Genomic DNA, 18,619 nt, shown 5'->3' on the forward strand with positions numbered 1-18,619 from the left:
CAGTTTCTATCTCGATTGTTTTGCCAGAAATGGGTAGGACCATCCATGTCATTTTATTCTTCTTGTTTCCCTGTCATTCAAAAGTAAAACACGTATTTGATAGTATTTTTATTTTTCTGCCTTGCAACTTGAGAATGTAGCATCTCAATTAAAGTTGTGCAGAAGGACATGGAAACAGACCTGCTAGTAAGTGTGAAGTGGAGTTTTATGTTTGGGAAGAGGGTGCCGAGCCCAGCATATGCAGCCCCCTGAGGGAAGCATGTTCCTGCTGGGAGAGGAGTCTAGCATGGGGGAAGGGGAGCAGGAAACATCTCAGTGACAGTGATGGTGGCACTGTCCTGGCTGAGAAATGGCCTTATTAGAAAGGAGCTCCTCTGGGGCTTGGCCTCCTGTAGCCTCTTCTGTTGAGAAAAAACAGCAGCTAAACTAGCTCCTGGCTGAGCCAGGGAGGAAATGAACCCTCGGGGCCTCTGTGAATGGCCTTAGGCCCTTGAGGGAGCTCTGTAGTCTTTTTGAGTTTTTAGGATCCTTGGTAGAATGTAGATTTGTGGGAGGCAAAGCATATATGAGTTCAAGCTCTTTTTTCACACCTGTGTTACATTTTATTTTATTTTATTATTATTATTATTATTTTGTCTTTTTGCTATTTCGTGGGCCGCTCCCACGGCATATGGAGGTTCCCAGGCTAGGGGTCGAATTGGAGCTGTAGCCACCGGCCTACGCCAGAGCCACAGCAATGCAGGATCTGAGCCGCGTCTGCAACCTACACCACAGCTCACGGCAACGCCGGATCGTTAACCCACTGAGCAAGGGCAGGGACCGAACCCGCAACCTCATGGTTCCCAGTCAGATTCGTTAACCACTGCGCCACGACGGGAACTCCCTGTGTTACATTTTAAATGAAGCTCTTACTTTGTGTGCTGCTGGCATTAAACATGGAGAAAGCACTGCGCACTCACAGCATAAAAGGATGCTCACTGTTACTTGCCAGTTAGAGATCAAGATATCAGGCAGAAACAACGCCTTATTTTTAGCATCAGTTGGAAGCACTGCTTAGAAATTCCAGAAATTCTTATTGTGGCAGAATAGGAAAAAAATGATCTTACCTTTATAATTTAACCTTTTTTCCTTAACGACCTAGTACCTATATATCAAGAAATAAGGAATACAGACATGAAATATAAAAATAGAGTACGAAGTAGGATATCAAATCTTAAGGATGCTAAGAATCCAAATTTAAGAAAAAATGTGCTGTGTGGGAATATTCCTCCTGACTTATTTGCTAGAATGACAGCAGAGGTGAGTGCATCTGCATGTAATGTTTCTGTGATGGGATTCAGTGTGTGGTGCCATATAAATATTACATATATAATAAATTGTTATGAGCTGTTCTGACACGTGTGCAGTATACAAAACAAATACTTAGGGTGATTGGCTCTTAGCATCAATACTTTGTCCCTTTCATGCTGTACCATGATCTTTGGGTGATTGCCTCAAATTATCATCTAAAAACAAAGGAGTTTTTACTTACTGTGGATTCACATAGAATCAAAGAGTTAATTGCAAACAGACTTTGTAACCTCTAAGCTCTCTTCATGGATAAAAATGATAAAATTGATGAACATGAAAAGCATTCAGCATATATGTGCCAGAGGCGAGTGGTTGAGTGGTACTGCTGTCTCCCTGACAGGAAATGGCTAGTGATGAGCTCAAAGAGATGCGGAAAAACCTAACCAAAGAAGCCATCAGAGAGCATCAGATGGCCAAGACAGGTGGGACCCAGACGGACTTGTTCACATGCGGCAAATGCAAGAAGAAGAACTGCACTTACACACAGGTCTGTGATGCCCATAGCGTCGTATTTTCAGAGTTAGGATGTGCTCCACTCCTGTTTTAAAACAAGCAGTGAAGATAATTACCAGCACTTTGATGTTTGCCAAAGGAGATGTCCAGTTAGTTGAAAATAAGTTGATACAGTTATATGTTCGTAGAAATAGCTGCTTGGAAATCTGTATACATTAAAGTGATAAAATATTACAGAATTTAATAAAGTGGCCATGTTCTGTCTTGAAGAGCTAGTAAGCAGTTGACTACTGGTAAGTCTGTAGACATGCTGTAGCTCTTTGTATTTGGCTGGATCATGTAATTGAGGGAAAGTTCTTTGCTCTCTCTCTTGGAGCCTGGGTACTTTTAGCTTAAGTGGTTTCCAGGTATTCCTTTTGCAGCATTATTGACGACTTTTATCTTTGTTTGTGCACAGATTCCCCCATCATTATTGAAAAATAATTAGCACGTATAGTTGTATGCACTTAAAGTGTACAGTGTGATGATGTGATGCACATAGGCATCCTGGAAGGAGTACCACTATCAAGATACCTCACAGTTACTCTTTTCCTTTTCTTGTTGTGTGGTGAGGATGCTTAAGATCTACTCTAACAATAGTCCCCATGCTGTACATCAGATCCTCAGGACTTACTCTTCTTACAACTGCAGGTGCTAGCCTTTAATCTACATCTTCCATTTCCCATTTCCTCCCACCTCCAGCCCCTGGCAACCACATCTGTTCTGTGCTATGAAGGCAGCTTTTTTTGTTTTAGATGCCACACATAAGTGATGTCATACAGTATCTGTATTTCTCTCTTAGCGTATTTCATGTAGCATAATGCCCTCTAGGTTAATCCATGTTGTCTCAAATGGCAGGATTTCCTTCTCTTTTATGGCTGAGTAATAGTCCATCGTGTATATATGCCATTTTTTTCTTTATCCATTTGTCTGTTGAAGGACATTTAAGCTTCCATGTCTTGGCTATTGTGAGTTATGCTGCAAAGGACATGTGTACAGATAATCTCTGAGATACTGATTTCATTTCTTTCCGATATGTACCAAGGTGTGGAATTGCTGGATCATATGGTAGTTCTGTTTTTAACTTTTTAATTTATTATTATTTTTTTAATGACTGCACCCATGTCATATGGCAGTTCCTGGGCCAGGGATTGAATTTGAGCCTCAGCTGCAACCTGTGCTGAAGCTGTGGCAACACTGGATTCTTAAAACCATTATGCTGGGCTGGGGATTGAAACTGTGCCTTTGCAGTGACCCAGACCATTTCAGTTGGATTCATTGTCACATTGGGAACTCCTATTTTTAATTTTTTGCCGAATCTCCATACTCTTTTCCACAGCGGCTGCACCAGCTTACGTTCTCACAACAGTGCGAAAGGGCTCCCTTTTCTCCACATCCTCACCAGCACCTGCTGCTGCTTGTCTTTTAGATCCTAGCCATTCTGACAGGTGTGAGGCGCTGTTTCCTGTGAGTTTGATTTGTGCCTCTCCCATGATGAGTGATGCTGAGCTGGACACAGATTTTTGGGTTTCCTTTTACTGTCTTACAATAGATCAGATACCAAGTTCCTAGGCCACAGAGAATAGATGATTAAAGCTCTTACCTTGTTGCTGCCTAACTTTTGGAAGGATCCTGGCAGTTTATATTTATCAGAGTGAAATATTTGTAATTTTTATTTTTATTTTTTATTTATTTATTTATTTATTTTTTGTCTTTTCGCTATTTCTTGGGCCGCTCTTGTGGCATATGGAGGTTCCCAGGCTAGGGGTCGAATCGGAGCTGTAGCCACCGGCCCACGCCAGAGCCACAGCAACGCGGGATCCGAGCCGCGTCTGCAACCTACACCACAGCTCACGGCAACGCCAGATCGTTAACCCACTGAGCAAGGGCAGGGATCGAACCCGCAACCTCATGGTTCCTAGTCGGATTCATTAACCACTGCGCCACGACGGGAACTCCCTGTAATTTTTACATCTTTGCTAATTTATAAGAGAAAATTGACATATCTTTTAATCAACATTTCAGTGCTTTATAAAAAATTTTCCTATTAGCCATTTATCAGAAGTATAATATGTGACTTTAGAGGATTTCCCCACTTATCTGGGATAAATTAAACATGAAAAGACAAAGAGAAGTGACTTAGAAAAATGAGGTTTGGAAATTTGTGTCCGTTCAACATTATTTAGCTTTGAACTTGTTTCGAGCTCTTAGACATTTTATTGTGGCACCATTGTAGTTATTATATATCTTCATGTAGAATGTTCTTATTTAGGATTGACTTTGTATAGTTTTATAAAAAGCTGTGTTTTCCTGACTTTGCTCAGGTGCAGACTCGGAGTGCTGACGAGCCCATGACGACGTTTGTTGTCTGCAATGAGTGTGGAAACCGATGGAAGGTACGACACTTCCTGGGATTCCCGTTTCCCCCATTTGCGTGGGGTGGTTTCTGCAGTGGCCTCGGGCAGCCTGGACCCAGTGCGTGCGTGCGTGCGTGCATGCGTGCTCCCACTGCCCGCTGCTGGGGAGAACGCGGCCGTCGCGTCCTGGGACATACTGTTTGCTGCCCTGCTGGGAATGAGGCATGTTAACTTCCGGCGCCCACCTTCATGGCGTCTTGGTGCAGGCGGGAGGGGCTTAAATCTTAAATGTGCACAGGCCAGTGTTTACTGTGTCCATTCAGCGCACTGCTTGCATTCTTGTTCTTCCAGAAAGCCTCTACCTTGTATGACTTGTCTTCGTAGATTTTTAAAAACTGTTGACCTAGTTGAAAAACAAGAAGAAACTACTTGACCTTGTTGAGATCCAGCCTGAAGGTTTCAGTGTTTATTTTAGGAACTCTGACAAGCACTGCTGTGGTCTGGTAGGCTTTTCAGCAAGCCTCCATGTGTGCTGCCCATGTTCTCTTGAATTAGCCCCACACGGGCAAGTTATGTTAGTTAAGCGATTTTTGTGAGCCACAGAAACAGAATTGAATGCTGGGAGAAGAATTACACGTGACCTGAGGTAGAGGCGGGGTGTGAGGATGAGGACTTGGGGAGGCTCATAGGCTGGGGGTTGAGTCTTGGGAGCCTTTGCCCCTTGTTATTACCGAGCCATAATTTCCTCACGAAGTGAATGTGAGTGAGACCTCTGTTAGATGCGGTGGTGAGTAGTAGAAATGGTATATTTAAACTGCCTGGTAATTGTTGGTACTGCAGAAAGGCTGGCTCTTTTTAATTGTTGTGGAATTCGTACAAGATTTTTTTCATCTTACATTAGACTTTTAATCTAATGCTTATTTTGAATTATTCACTTAGGTTAAAGCATTTTCTGAATATCAGAAGTGAATTAAAAGCCCGACAAGGGAGGACATCCTTCACCAGCGTAGTGTGAGACTTTGGCTCTAGTCAGTCACCGTTGAGGAGTTGAGGCCACTTACCATTTTGTGACCCACAGAGATGTAGGTCTCAGCTGGGGGACTAACGGCATTGAGAGTGTCTTCATGGCTTGAAACCGTGTCTCCTGTCCTAAGCTGGCAGGTTAATTTTTAGTTGGTCTAAAAGAGGGATGTTGTTGTTTTTTTTTCCAGTCCTGTAGAGCAGATCTGGCTTTTCCGGAGCTCTCGTAGATTTGTGTTACTCGGTGATTATGATGATAATGATGGCCAATGGGTATTTGCAGTTTGTGTTGAATACAGGCAGTTTGCTGTGTTCTGATGTAGTTACTATTGGACTTAAGAAAGTTCAATTTAATGTAGGACACTGATGCTTACAGTGGCTTACTCTAGAAGTTCAAACTTGGAATTGATTTTTTTAACCTAACTTAATAAAGAGTATTTTATACTGTTCTGTTATTTATGTATTCCTGGTAATTCTAAGTTGGAAGAGCCAAACCCTTAACGTAGGTAAACATTCAGGTCTAAAAAACGTAGTGTCTTTTTCAGCAGTGTGAAGTGCACGCTTCTTTCAGTGGGGGAGAGGGTGCATGCCTTGTCTGTATTTAAAAGTCTCACACAATATTTCTTCTTTTTTGACAGTTCTGTTGAGTTGGAAGAATTGGCAAAATGTCTGGACCATTAAGAAAATGGATTTTGTAATTAGCTTTAAGATTAGGCCAACCAACTAGTTTTCCTGCAAATCAGATTTTTAAAGTAACATGAGTCCCTTGGGTGAGTCTTTGTTTCTGACATAGCGTCCCTTCCTTATACCTTCTGTAGCTTCAGACCAGTAGGGAGGCCACATAATGATTGTATGGCATCTGTCTCAAAACAGGTTTTTTTTTTTTGGTTTTTGTTTTTTTCATTTTTGTAAGTAAGTTGATATTAAACTTTTGGCAGTTTATTTTTACCTTTTTTTTCTTCTTAAATGAAAATGTACCTTAACTTTTTTACAATCTAAAACATACACAGTAGAAGTGCTATTCTTCTCATTTAATGCACAAATGGAAATTACATTTTTTCCTATATTGGCATGTACTTGCAAATATTAAGAGGAGAAGAGGTAATGTAATTATAAGTTTATCAAACATGGTGTGTATTCAAATAATACTTGACCAGCTTATCTAAATTGTATATAATATTTGAACTAGCATATGAAATTGATTTTAATTATTATGTTCACAAGTCTGGGATAATTAGCTATTATTTTGCATTTGTAACTAACTGTGATCCTCATTTCTTGTAATTTCTTGTACATGTTTATTACTTGTTCTTAATAGATTTTACTTTTGGAAACATGACTTGACTTTGTGGAAATCAGTTTGGCTTGCTGTTTATTTCCCTGATTGACTTTGCAGTGTATTTTAGTTTGAGGCGGAACTCTGTCGTAGTTTAGTAGGCTTTTCATAAAACCCGGCACAGGCAAAGGATGAGAGCGATTGACCATTTTTTCCCTGTGTGGGAGGACATCCTGGGAAGCAGACGCTGGCGTTTTAGGATAGCATAGTCACCACGAACAGTTACGACTTAACTTCGACTTGGAGTCTGCTGACCAAGGACTTCAGGGTTTCTGTAAATGACCATAGCTGGGTCTTTCCTCACAGAGATCAATAGAGACGTTTCTGTCCTGACTAATTTGCTGACTCTCCTTCTGTTACACAAGAGTGAGGTTGTGGAACAAACTAATGTGTGGGCTCCGACGCAGCTCGTTTGCAATTGTGTGTGCCATCTGCTGTGTTAGAACTAGGAAAGGATGGTTTCCACAGAGGTTCCTTAGAGCACACTTGTTCTAGCACGTCTTAGACCACTGTTACAAAGTCCACACTTCATCGGCTCCATCTCTGTGCTCAGCACCTGGAGAAGGACCTCGGTACATGCTGTACACTCCCCTTTGCTTTGATGTAATACAGAAAATAGCATCCCAAAGTCCATGTTAAGATCCCATCTATAAGAATGGGCCCGGTAGTACCGTCCCACCTCTGCTTTGTCAAGTCACAGATTAACCTTTTATCATTTGAAAAATAACATGCAGTTTTGAAGAAAATGAGTTTAAGGAGAATAAAATAGTCCCACCTTTAAATTAAGTGATCCATTTAAAAATTTGTAATTCAATAAAGTTTCTTGTTATTAACATGTGTCACATTTTGTCATTTTATTTAGACACTGGCATTTGCTTTATCTTTTGTTTAAAAAGTTTTCCTTTCCCAACTAGGAAGGTGTTTTCTTTTTTTCTTTTCTTTTCTTTTCTTTTCTTTTCTTTTCTTTTCTTTTCTTCTCTTTTCTTTTCTTTTCTTCCTTCCTTTCTTTTTTTTGGTCTTTTTGTCTTTTTAGGGCCGTACCCGCAGCATACGGAGGTTCCCAGGCTAGGGGTCCAATCAGAGCTACGGCTGCCGGCCTACACCACAGCCACAGCAATGCAGGATCCGAGCCGCATCTGCAACCTACACTACAGCTCACAGCAACACCAGATCCTTAACCCACTGAGTGAGGCCAGGGATCGAACCCGAATTTTCATGGATGCTATTCAGGTTCACTAACCACTGAGCCACGATGGGAACTCTGGAAGGTGTTTTCAAATGCAGTTGTGGTGAAGTGAGTGGCGGCTGGTGCCGAGCATGGTGCGGAGCCTGCCTGCTTCTTCCGTCCTGGCCCTGGTGAGGGTGCAGGTGCTTGTGGGCAGAGCACGTGACTGCCTCCCAAGTGTGAGACCAAGTGTATGTCTCAGGTTGGAAAACACCAGCCAGCTGCAAGGAGCCTGGAAACTGTTCTCAGGGGCGCTACTCGATAAGTTGTTGGGAGGACAAAGGAACTGTGTTACGTGGAAGTACATACCGAGACCTGAGTGGGATGTGGGGCAGTTACTGAAGGACTGTCTTAGGAAGGCAGAAAATGAGCGAGGAGTGGGGCTGAGTGTTGGCGTTAGGGCTTAGGAGCCGTGGCATGAGTTCTGAGATGCTGACATACACACAGGCATCACAACCTGTCCGCCTATAGATGAATCACGTTTACAGCGTTACCAACACAGCAAGAGAAGTACAGGCTAGACTCTGACAGTGCTTGCCTACAGCACTCAAAGTGTAATTTGGGGATTTGCATTGAATTATCAAAGTAAAAACTACAGTTAAAATGTTGTGATTTAAGGGGTATTAATCACCAGTTACTCTCTCGTGCCGTCGTGTACCCACCTCCCCATCTAGCTATGGAAAACCGGCCATTGAAGAATCAGTTATCCCACTGGGAAATGCAGTTGAATGTTTACTGACAAAATCACATATTTCTCTAAGTTGCAAGAATAAGCAGAGTACCAGCATTGATGTTGTCACTTCACAGTAAATAGAACAGTCACTGCAGGACAAGTTTCTGGGTAGTAATGGAAGAATTTGGCCGCGGGAAGCTTAGGTCAAGTAGAATCAGCCCAGAGTAACACAGGAGTTGGGGGAAAGTCACGTGATCGGCTGTAGCCCAGGGAAGGGGAGTGGAACGTCCCTGCTATACTGGGCTCCTGGAGGGCACTCATGCGAGAGGCGCTCATGAAATTGTTTGCCTGGTTATAGGTTTTCTTGCTTGCATTTCTTGTTAACTGTGGGAGCTGAGCCATAAAGATTGTTCCACAGGCCTAGGGCGGTGACTGGTGGCCGGCAGTGCTTCAGCCTCCAGCCCCAGAGGCAGAAGTACTGAGCTCCGTTCCCAGGAGGTCTTCTGATACCTCAGGTCTGCAAAGTGATGCAGCAGCTTTACTCATAATTAAAAAGACTTTCAAATCGGCCTGTGTGCTCTTGCACTTGTTTATCCACCTGGTGGGCGGAAAATGAAAGCACCACCCGCTGCCTCCGATGACCTGCTCTGGTTCCTCTGGTTGCTGTAAAAAGACAGCTATGATTATTTTCTCCTTAATGGCCCTGGCTGCAAAGAGAAACATTTCTCGTGGGATGTTCTATACCATCCATTTAAATTAGCTGAAGTATTTCCATGATTGGAAGACTGAGCTGCTTTGACATGAAGGGGCTTTTTTACACTTTTATGTGGTTTATAAGGTATATCCAGGCCATCTTTGTAGTAGTGCCATTAGAAAGTATGGCTGAGAGAAAAAAACCAAGCTGTGAGAGCCCTGGAAAGGGAGGGCGTGGCCGTATCATCTGTCTTTTTGGCGCTAGTTCCCAGGCATCTTTTCTGAGCCATTTAGGGCACATCTAAACTCCATGTGATCCTGGCGAGTCTGTGGTTCCATGTCCTTCCCTGGGACTGCTTCATGAAAGATGGGAGAGACGCTGTTTGCACGGTGCTGCCCCTGGGGCTCCCTGTGCCCTTTCACCCACAGTGTGCAGAGCCTGTGTGACCAGCCGGGGGAAGGTCTGGGCATCGTTGAGCATCTAACCCAGCCGTGCAGACACTGGAGCTACTCTGGGCTTTCTGCTGATGAAAGCCAGTCAATTTTCTTTTGTGTTAAAGCTAATTTGAGATAGATTTCTGAAACATGCAGCTGAAAAAAGTGTTTTAATCCTCAATAGATTTGGATGAGTATTTGAGTTAAGTAAATGTGTGATTCTAAATAAAAGCGCTGATAACAGAACATCAAAACCCATGGGCAGTAATAAGATTTCCAGTTGACTTGCAGAAGCATTTTTGATCTGGAAGCAGCATTGAAGTCACGGGTCAATATCAGGCTGACTTATCTCAGGATTGTCTCGGGGATGGATCTTAATAATTGCAAGTTTCATCCTTAAATTCAATAAAATATATCCATAAGATCAAATGCTCGTTAATCCTCTCCCTGTTAAAAACTTTAGAAATTGAGATTGACCCTTGAGCAACTCAGATCTGCATTGCATGGGTCCACTTATATGTGGATTTTGTGAATACCTACTGTCATGCCACAGATCCGCAAGTGGTGGAATCCACAGATGGGGACCTAAGATGCGGAGGGCTGACTGGAATTCTATGCAGATTCCCAACCTGGTGGATGGGTGGCTCGCCCACCCCTCATGTCATTTGGGGGGAACTGTGATTGACCTAAAACATTGTATTTGCTGTAGGGGTACCACCCAATGGTTTGACACATGTGTCTGTTGCATGATGACTGTCACAGTATATCCAACACCACATATAAGTGATGAAAACCTTTAAGATCTCTTTTAGCAATTTTCAGATACACACAGATAACTGAAGTTACCATGCTGTTAATTTTTAAAACTTTTTGTGATTAAGTAGATAATTTTTTATTCAGACTGGCTTCTGAGGCAACTCAAGTTTTAACTCCTGGTTTTCTCACAGTTAATATTTTGATTATTTGTTTTTCCCAAATGTTCCACTGGGACAGTTAATTCAAATGGATAGATTATAATGTCATGGCCACAAATTCATCTCCCATGAGATGAAGTTGGCATTATTCAGGAAACACCCTGTTTGGTGGCTGCTGTACTTTTGATGATTCAAAATAGAAAATTTTGATTATAGACATGTCAGGAAAGAAGCTTAATGGTTTAGCTCCAAATCAGTATCTAATAGGAAAAAAAAACAAAAAACAAAAAACAAAACCTGACTTGTGTAAAATAGTAGTATCATTTTTATATATGAAGCCTGCTTTTATTATTTATTTATTTATTTATTTATTTTGACTGTGTCTGCAGCATGTGGAAGTTCCCGGGCCAGGGATTGAACCCGTGCCACAGCCACACCCAAGCCACAGCAGCAACACCACCAGATCCTTAACCCACTGCACCACAAGGGAACTCCAGAGGCTAACTTTTTTATAAATGTTTATTTCGTCGTGTTATATTCAGTATGAAAAACTGGCCACCCAAGACTTTGAGAGTTTTAAGCCAAAGGTGGCTGGAAGGCTGTTCTCAGATGCCACCTCAGGAAACTGGCTGGATTACCTTCATCTTTTAGGTCAAAGTCATGAACTAGAGAAAATGATGTCCCTGGCTCTGTAGTTTTGTTTTGCGTCTGTGTGTACTTGCTCACACTGGGCTGTCTTGTCCTCTTTTCCTGGGAAGTGGGCATATTTGGAATTGACGTTTGTGTGTATGTATTTACATATTTCCAAGTGGAGAGGCATCCGTCTCAACAAAATCAGCTTGGAATTGCACAGAATCTGTAGGCTTCTCTGGGCACGGGCTTCAGGATTCATCCACCCACATCCATGGGTGGTACTACATACAAACTCCCTGGATGGGTCGCTAGTGGTAGTGAGGTCAGGAGTCACGTGGGCTGTGATGCTGTCCTTCTGAAAGGTGACATGTTGTGAAACAAACTTGGGATGGAATTTTATTTTATCACCATGGGAGGTTTTCATGCTGTATTTCTCATGTTCTACAAACATTATAGAATACTGCTCTTTGTGAGACAGTGTCTATTAACTGAGAGACAAGGTGTGTTTTCAATGTCTCTGGAGCTTCCTGTCTAACGGGAAAGGCAGTCGTAGTAAACAGATAACTTGTAATAGCTTGGATGATAAGTGTTTGTGATGGATGTTCCTAGAATTCTAAAGAACAGCACCAGACACAGTTTAGGTGTGTTGTTGTCGCCCTGGCAGATCTGTTGTCCTTACCTGCAGGTAAACAGGTAGGGGCAGCGTTTACGCCTTCATCCCAGTGACATCCCCTTTGCCTACAGAGACCACAGGAGACGAATCAGAAGCAGCATATGCAGGAAAAGGAGGAAGGGGCACTTCTCTGGGCCAGGGCTGAAGGAGGCAAATAGATGCTGATCTGTGCAGATTACAGGCTACATGGGAAGGTGCAGGGTCAGGAACATGATCCTCGCAGTCAAGTGGCAGGCGAGGTCTTTTGCTGAGAATGAGGACAAGGGGTCTTGGTTTGGGGCCTGCAGAGAGTAACGAAGGAATTAGGCTGTAGGACCAAGAGGGCCCCCATCAGGGCCTAGGCATGGGGGGCGCCTCGTGCCGTTACTCCCCAGCTGGCTGCTCCAGCCGTTCCAGATTTGGGATGCCTTTCTTTCCCAGTCATTGTCCTGAGGGGTTTCTTCAGGAAGATTCAGTGTTTTTACCTGTAAGCTGAGGTTATTCCATTCACTTGTGACTAAAACAGTGCGATCCATATAGGAAGTCCTAGTCTGGGAGCTAGAAGTGAACCTGTACCCCCACTTACTTAATTAATCTTGCTTCCCAAGTGTTTACATGGGAAAAAACACATTGAGATAAAACTCTTGTGCTTTATTTTTTTTTTAAGAGTGAAAATGCCCATTGGTCTTTTAATCCTAAAATGTCTTTAAATCCTAAAAATGGAGATATGCTTATTTGAATGTTCTGTGATGAACACCAAGTTGTGAACCTACAAATTTATCCTTTAGCCTAGGAGATCCAGGGGATAATATCATGGTAACTTTTCAACAAAAGAATTTCCTGAGCACTACCTCTTTTGCCAAACGTTGGAGGCCAGCCCACTGTGTGTACAGAGCTTTACGCGAACCATGTAAGATACACACGCACACAGATGCATCTACAGACATGTCCCTAGGATAAAGCGTTTTCACGAGTAGTGGTTACGTCTTCATATAAAGGGTTTGGGTCCTGTTTGTTCCACTGGATGCAGCTGCTCCAGGTGCTGTGGTGTCTTGTGTGTCGCCTGCCGTTGAGAACACGCTGCTGCTACTGTAAACGCCCATACACTATGTTTCTACCACAGCCGTACCCCATTTTTTCCATAAGTATCACAAAAGGTGGCTGCCATTTACTTGGCTCATCTACAGTCTTCTGCAGAGGCGGTGTCTGTTGTTAAAATAGCCCGAGAACTACCCACAGAAGGTCCTACTGCCTCTAAATCCCTGTACTAGGCAGAGTCCACGAGCTCTTTGTTCCCTTGACGCATAATAAATACCTAACACCCTACGCTTCCACGGACCTCTCAGATAAGGCCCGCAGTAGGTCTTTATAGAGGGTAGAGCTCAGGAAGCGGGGGTACGAGTCTCTGTGCATCAGCGTGTAGATCTGGAGCTGGGCATCGTCGAAGATGTGCGGGGACGGCTCGGCCATGTTCCTGTCGATGAGCTCCCGCACGCGCGAGTCCAGGCTGACCTGCCCACAGGACAGACCGGAGGGAGCTGTTAGACACCTTTCTCTTTGGAAATCTGCCCCAAACGCCCACTACCACTGTTGGTTTCTCAAAATCCCAGACCAGGAGTTCCCCGATGGCCTAGTGGTTAAGGAGCCAGCGTTGTCACTGGAGAGGCTCGAGTCGCTGCTGTGGCGTGGATTCCATCCCTGGCCTGGGCACTTCCACATGCCTTGGGTATGGTCAAAAAACAAAACAAAAATCCCAAACCAAACAAGGTCATCCAAAAATCCCAGCCTCCTAAAGGGAGGAAATAAGTTTTGATGTTGTTTTCTTTTTTGGCTGCCCCGTGGCATATGGCGCTCCCAGGCCAGGGATCAAATCTGAGCCACGGCTGCGATCTAAGCCACAACTGTGGCAACGCCGCATCCTTAACCCACCTTCTATCCCCGATCCTTGTGGGGTCGGGGATCGAACCCAGCGCTCCCAAGAGGCTTTCGGTCTCGCCACAGCGAGCGCTCCGAAGCTGCGTAAAGAGAAGCTACACACAATGACCGGGGGTCTCAAACTCTAGAGGCTTCCGAAGCCCCTGAAAGGCTCGTGAATCCGGGGGCTGGGCCCCCGCAGAGCGTCTGACACTGTGGACCTGGGAGTTGGGTGCGGACCGATGTTTCTCCGCAATGCTGGTGGGGATCACGCTGCTTTAGAAAACAGCGCTGCGCTACTTCTTTAACACGCACATGCTGTGCCTTTGCGGGAAGAAGGGAGCGCGCTTCGGCGAATCCGCTAGCTTCCCAAGAAGCCTGGGGCTAAAACCTGGAGCTCCTGGCTTCGGTGAGCCAGGACCCACCCAGGCCCCGGGCCCGGTCAACATCACGAGCCCCGACTTAGCTCCCGGCTCTGTCACTGTTTAGTTGCGGCGCCGCCCGCACTAGCGAATTCCTCCCGGTCCAGCGGGGTGACAGGGGAGGAAGCTGGGGAGGGGTTGACGCCAACGTCCTTAGAGCGGCGGCTTCAGGTAAGTCCGCTCTCGGGGCGGGGCTCATCACCGGCCAGAGCAGCCCTCTGGGCGGGCTCTTCTCCCGGGACCTGGGACTGCAGAGCATAGCCAACCCCAGGCTGAGCTCACGTCTCTCCTGAGTCAGATGGAAGCTTGGCTGGACCATCTCTGCACCGACGGCAGGATGATGTGCAATGCGCCTGCTGCTGCTCAATGTAAAACTGAAACTGTCACCAAATCACTGACAAGGTCTTCGGTGACCGTCCTCCCAGGTGCATGAATCCGCCTTCTCAGAAAGGCCCTGCGCTGCCCTCCTGCTCACCCCCGGCTCACTGGGAATGGACTCCCCGCACCTCCGGATCGCTCCTCTGCAGCTCAGAACCCTTTATTCCCAGCAGGTTCAGCACCCTGCTCAGCCTTCATTCTCCCTCTGGCTCTCGGTTCAGTTGCAAACTCCTGCTGATCCCAGCTCTTTATTTATTTTTATTTTTTGGCTGCGCCAGTGGCATGTGGAAGTTCCCTGGGCCAGGGACTGAACCCAAGCTACAGCAGTGACAACTCCAGAGCCTTAACTGCTGAGCCACCAGGGAACTCCAGTTGTATAATGCTTTGAAAGACAGTCATGAAAACTCATGCATTAAAAAATAAAATGGAGGAGTTCCCATCGTGGCTCAGTGGTTAACGAATCCAACTAGGAACCATGAGGTTGTGGATTCGATCCCTGGCCTTGATCAGTGGGTTAAGGATCATCCGTTGCTGTGAGCTGTGGTGTAGGTAACAGGTGCGGCTCGGATCCAGTGTTGCTGCGGCTCTGGCGTAGGCCAGCAGCTACAGCTCTGATTAGACCCCTAGCCTGGGAACTTCCATATGCTGTGGGTGCAGCCCTACAAAAGGCTAAAAGACAAAAAATAAAATAAAAATAAAAAGGAAAGTCAAGACAAAAACAAAAAACAAAAAAACCCCAAAAAAACCCAGTGGGATCGGACGTTTCTGTGGCAGCACAGGTTCCATCCCTGGCCCACACAGTAGGTCAAGGATCCAGCATTGCCACAGTGGGGTCAAGGATCCAGCATTGCCTGTGGTATAGGTTGCAGCTGTGGCATGGGTCTGACCCCTGGTCAGAGAGCTTCCATATGCTGTGGGTGCAGCCAAAAAAAAAAAAAAAAAAAGTGGAAGCCATAAATTAAAGGACAAAAATTCTCTTGGTTTTTGTTTACTGAAGTGGAGAGAACTTTCTGAACTTAATATTTGCACATCTGTCAGCTGTATCTTCAACTCAACACAAACATAAGTGAGCAAAGCCGAGGCCCCCTGCCCTTCTCCCAAGCTCACCACCCTGCTCTCTGCCCAAAGCAGATGTGCAGTCATTTCAGACTCGGGTGTTACTTCAGGTCAAGGCCATGCTCTGAGTTTCTCTTCAGCTGGCCTGGTGAGGCCCTCGTTGTGCCTGGGCTGGACTACTGAATTCGGTTTCTCCAGCCTCTGCCTCTTCTTTCCCTAATCTACTCTGCAGCCACATTGGTCTTCAAAAACCCACGTGTGATGATAGTGCCAAGCTCCAAGCTAAATCAAGGGCTTTCCAGGATAAACCTCAGAAGACCCCAGCATGGTCCCCAACATCTCCCTAGGCTCTCAGACCACCCTCTGTTCCTAAACTACCCTGCTGCTGCCTGCCACCAGCCCCAGTTTTCAGCTACCCAACTGCAGACACGTTGACTGTCCTGTGACCGACGCTTTTATCCTTGGCCCGTCTGGTCCTGCCTGGCATAGCCTTCATTCCCTGTGTTTTGGGTGATCTCCTCATCGTCCTTGCTCCACTGATGGCCTCTCATGGTGCCTCTTCCTTGCCCCCCTGGGTGCTGGCCCATTCCACCGCCTATTTGGACCCCGAGGTGTCCCACCCAGGCTCCGTGTCTGCTGCCCATTGTCTGTGAGCTTCCTGACAGGGGAGGTCCTGTCTTAATAGCTTCATATCCTACAGGCACGTGTAGCAAACAACGAAGGGGCACTGGAACTACAAGGTGCTTTGGTTTGAGACCAACTAATCCTCCTAGATTTCAGATTTGGAGGAACGAAAACGGAGATGGAAACTTGGTTATTTCCCTCATTTCATCATTTCTCTGATTTAACCAAGGGATACTTCAGGGCAAACTTCCGAAACAGCAGTATCATATTAATGATGCTGTTACCGTCCCAAGTCAGGATACCTGCACGTGAGATTTGGCGCAGAATAAAGGGATAATTTTGTTTAAAGGGATGCTTCTGGGGTGTGGTATTTCAAAACCATGTTTACGGCAAAATGTATAGACGCCTACTTCTGGAGAATCTGATCAAAGTTATGGACACGTTTTTCTAGGAAAATGCACACAATCTTTCACAGATTTTCGGGGACACTTGGCATCTATTCCTGGGACCCAGATCCAAGGCATCTGAACACTATGAATGGAGGGGTGGGGTCGTTTTCCCTATTTTGGAGCAGCAGTGATGGGGCCGGGTGACCAGACCCGGCCTCCTGGGGGCAAACGTACCTCTTTGGGAGAAAGGATGGAAATGTAGTCTTCGTATATTATCCTGGCTTTCTCTTCAATAATGGTTTTGTTCGCCTCCTTTTTCAGTTCCTCACAGGCCATCCAGAAGAGCAGGTTTTCCTCGCTGAACTCCGTGCGGAGAAACTCCCGGAAGGCATTCCTGCCGGCGGCCGTGAGCATGAGCTGCTCGAAGGACCGGGCCCAGGCGCTGGCCTCCTCCAGCGTGGGACTCGGGCTGCGTGGGGCAGAAGGAAGGGCCGGGGGCTGAGTTATTGGAGGCTGAGGTGCGTTTCGTCCCTAGAAACACGTCTTTGTCCCTCTGAGATGGAGAATGTGCACTTGGGCCCCTCAGGCAGAGTGCTCTTCTCGTCCTGGGGCCTCTGGCACAAACAAGCCTGGCGCTTTCCGACTGGCTTGCTGGACGGCGCGGCCACTGCCAAAGGCCTTGCAAACCTGGTCGCTAGAAAGAGCTGCTAAGAACACGATTGTGTACATTTAGGCACATCCTGGCGACCGTTTTATTTTGATTTTTCAGTCTTTTGTCTTTTTAGGGCTGCACCCATGGCATACGGAGGTCCCCAGGCTAGGAGTCTAGCTGCCGGCCTACACCACAGCCACAGCAATGCCAGATCCTTAACCCACTGAGCGAGGCCAGGGATTGAACCCGCGTCCTCATGGATCCTAGTTGGGTACGTTAACTGCGAGTCACGACAGGAACTCCCTGGCGACCACTTTAAATTATAAAAGTTTAGGGGTTCCTGTTGTGGCTTAGTAGTAACAAACCCGACTAGGATCTGTGAGGATGTGGGCTCCATCCTAGGCCTCGCTCAGCGGGTTAAGGATCCAGTGCTGCCGTGAACTGTGGTGTAGGTTGCAGGTGTGGCTCAGATCCAGCGTTGCTGTGGCTGCAGTGTAGGCCAGCAGGCACAGTTCCTATTGACCCCTAGCCTGAGAATTTCCATAAGCCGTGGGTGTGGCCCTAAAGAGCCAAAAAAAAAAAAAAAAAAAAAAAAAAATCCTGCAACTGTTCCACCAAAAAATTCCCAGACCCAGGGTCAGACCTGACCAACTGCTTCCAGAACAGCTGTGGCCAGTGTCTGCTCAGGGATCTTAAAAATTCAAAAGGGAATTTTAAAGCAAAAGAGAAAAGAAGGTAAATTATGGAATTGCAAGTTATGAAGGGTGATGAGGACATGAACACTTAGGAATTCACCATCTGCCATGAGACCCAGGCCACAGCCACCACCCCACCTCCCTTGGTGCCAGGGCCACGCGCTGCTCTCCAGATGCCCCCTCCATCCCTGTTGGAACCGCTCTCCTTGATTTGGGGCTTACCCTGTTGTAGTTTATTTTTACTTATGTTCTAATTGTATTGAGGTCAGAAAACACAATCTGTTTAACAATGATTTTTATTTTTTCTTTTGTCTTACCTTTTTCCCATAATTTTTAAGCTACATCCTTGAAGAATGTATTCTTTTAAAAAATTTTATTATAGTTGGTTTATGATGTGCAAATTTCTTCTGTAAAGCAAAGTAACCCAGTCATATATACATATATACACATTCTTACATATATATCCAGTTCGCATCTATTAACCCCAAACTCCCAGTCCATCCCCCTTCCACCCCTTCTCCCTCCGGCTTGGCAACCACAGTCCTGTTTTCCATGTCTGAGTCTGTTTCTGTTCTGTATACAGGTTCATTTGTGCCATATTTTAGATCCCACATATGTGATATCATGTGGTATTTGTCTTTCTCTGTCTGACTTACTTCACTTAGTATGAGAATCTCTAGTTGTATCCCTGTTCCTGCAAATGGCATTA

At 45.5% G+C, this 18,619-nt stretch overlaps 2 protein-coding genes across 3 annotated transcripts in view; one reads left to right on the forward strand and one right to left on the reverse strand.

Moving 5' to 3' along the window:
• The window catches only part of TCEA1 (transcription elongation factor A1), a 28,770-nt gene extending 21,382 nt beyond the window's left edge, over window positions 1–7,388 (forward strand). For both annotated transcript variants that reach the window (XM_005653062.3, NM_001243680.1), the window contains exons 7-10: window positions 1,145–1,299; window positions 1,691–1,837; window positions 4,167–4,238; window positions 5,858–7,388. In XM_005653062.3, coding sequence (XP_005653119.1) covers window positions 1,145–1,299; window positions 1,691–1,837; window positions 4,167–4,238; window positions 5,858–5,866 — 383 coding nt within the window. In that variant the 3' untranslated portion in view covers window positions 5,867–7,388. The remainder of the gene's footprint in view (window positions 1–1,144; window positions 1,300–1,690; window positions 1,838–4,166; window positions 4,239–5,857) is intronic.
• The window catches only part of RGS20 (regulator of G protein signaling 20), a 43,275-nt gene continuing 35,654 nt past the window's right edge, over window positions 10,999–18,619 (reverse strand). The window contains exons 4-5 of the mRNA XM_001927277.5: window positions 16,798–17,032; window positions 10,999–13,292 (exon numbers count right to left, since the gene is read on the reverse strand). Coding sequence (XP_001927312.2) covers window positions 13,104–13,292; window positions 16,798–17,032 — 424 coding nt within the window. The 3' untranslated portion in view covers window positions 10,999–13,103. The remainder of the gene's footprint in view (window positions 13,293–16,797; window positions 17,033–18,619) is intronic.

The sequence above is a fragment of the Sus scrofa genome, chromosome 4 (assembly GCF_000003025.6).
Source record: "Sus scrofa isolate TJ Tabasco breed Duroc chromosome 4, Sscrofa11.1, whole genome shotgun sequence".
In the NCBI taxonomy this organism is placed as follows: domain Eukaryota; kingdom Metazoa; phylum Chordata; class Mammalia; order Artiodactyla; family Suidae; genus Sus; species Sus scrofa.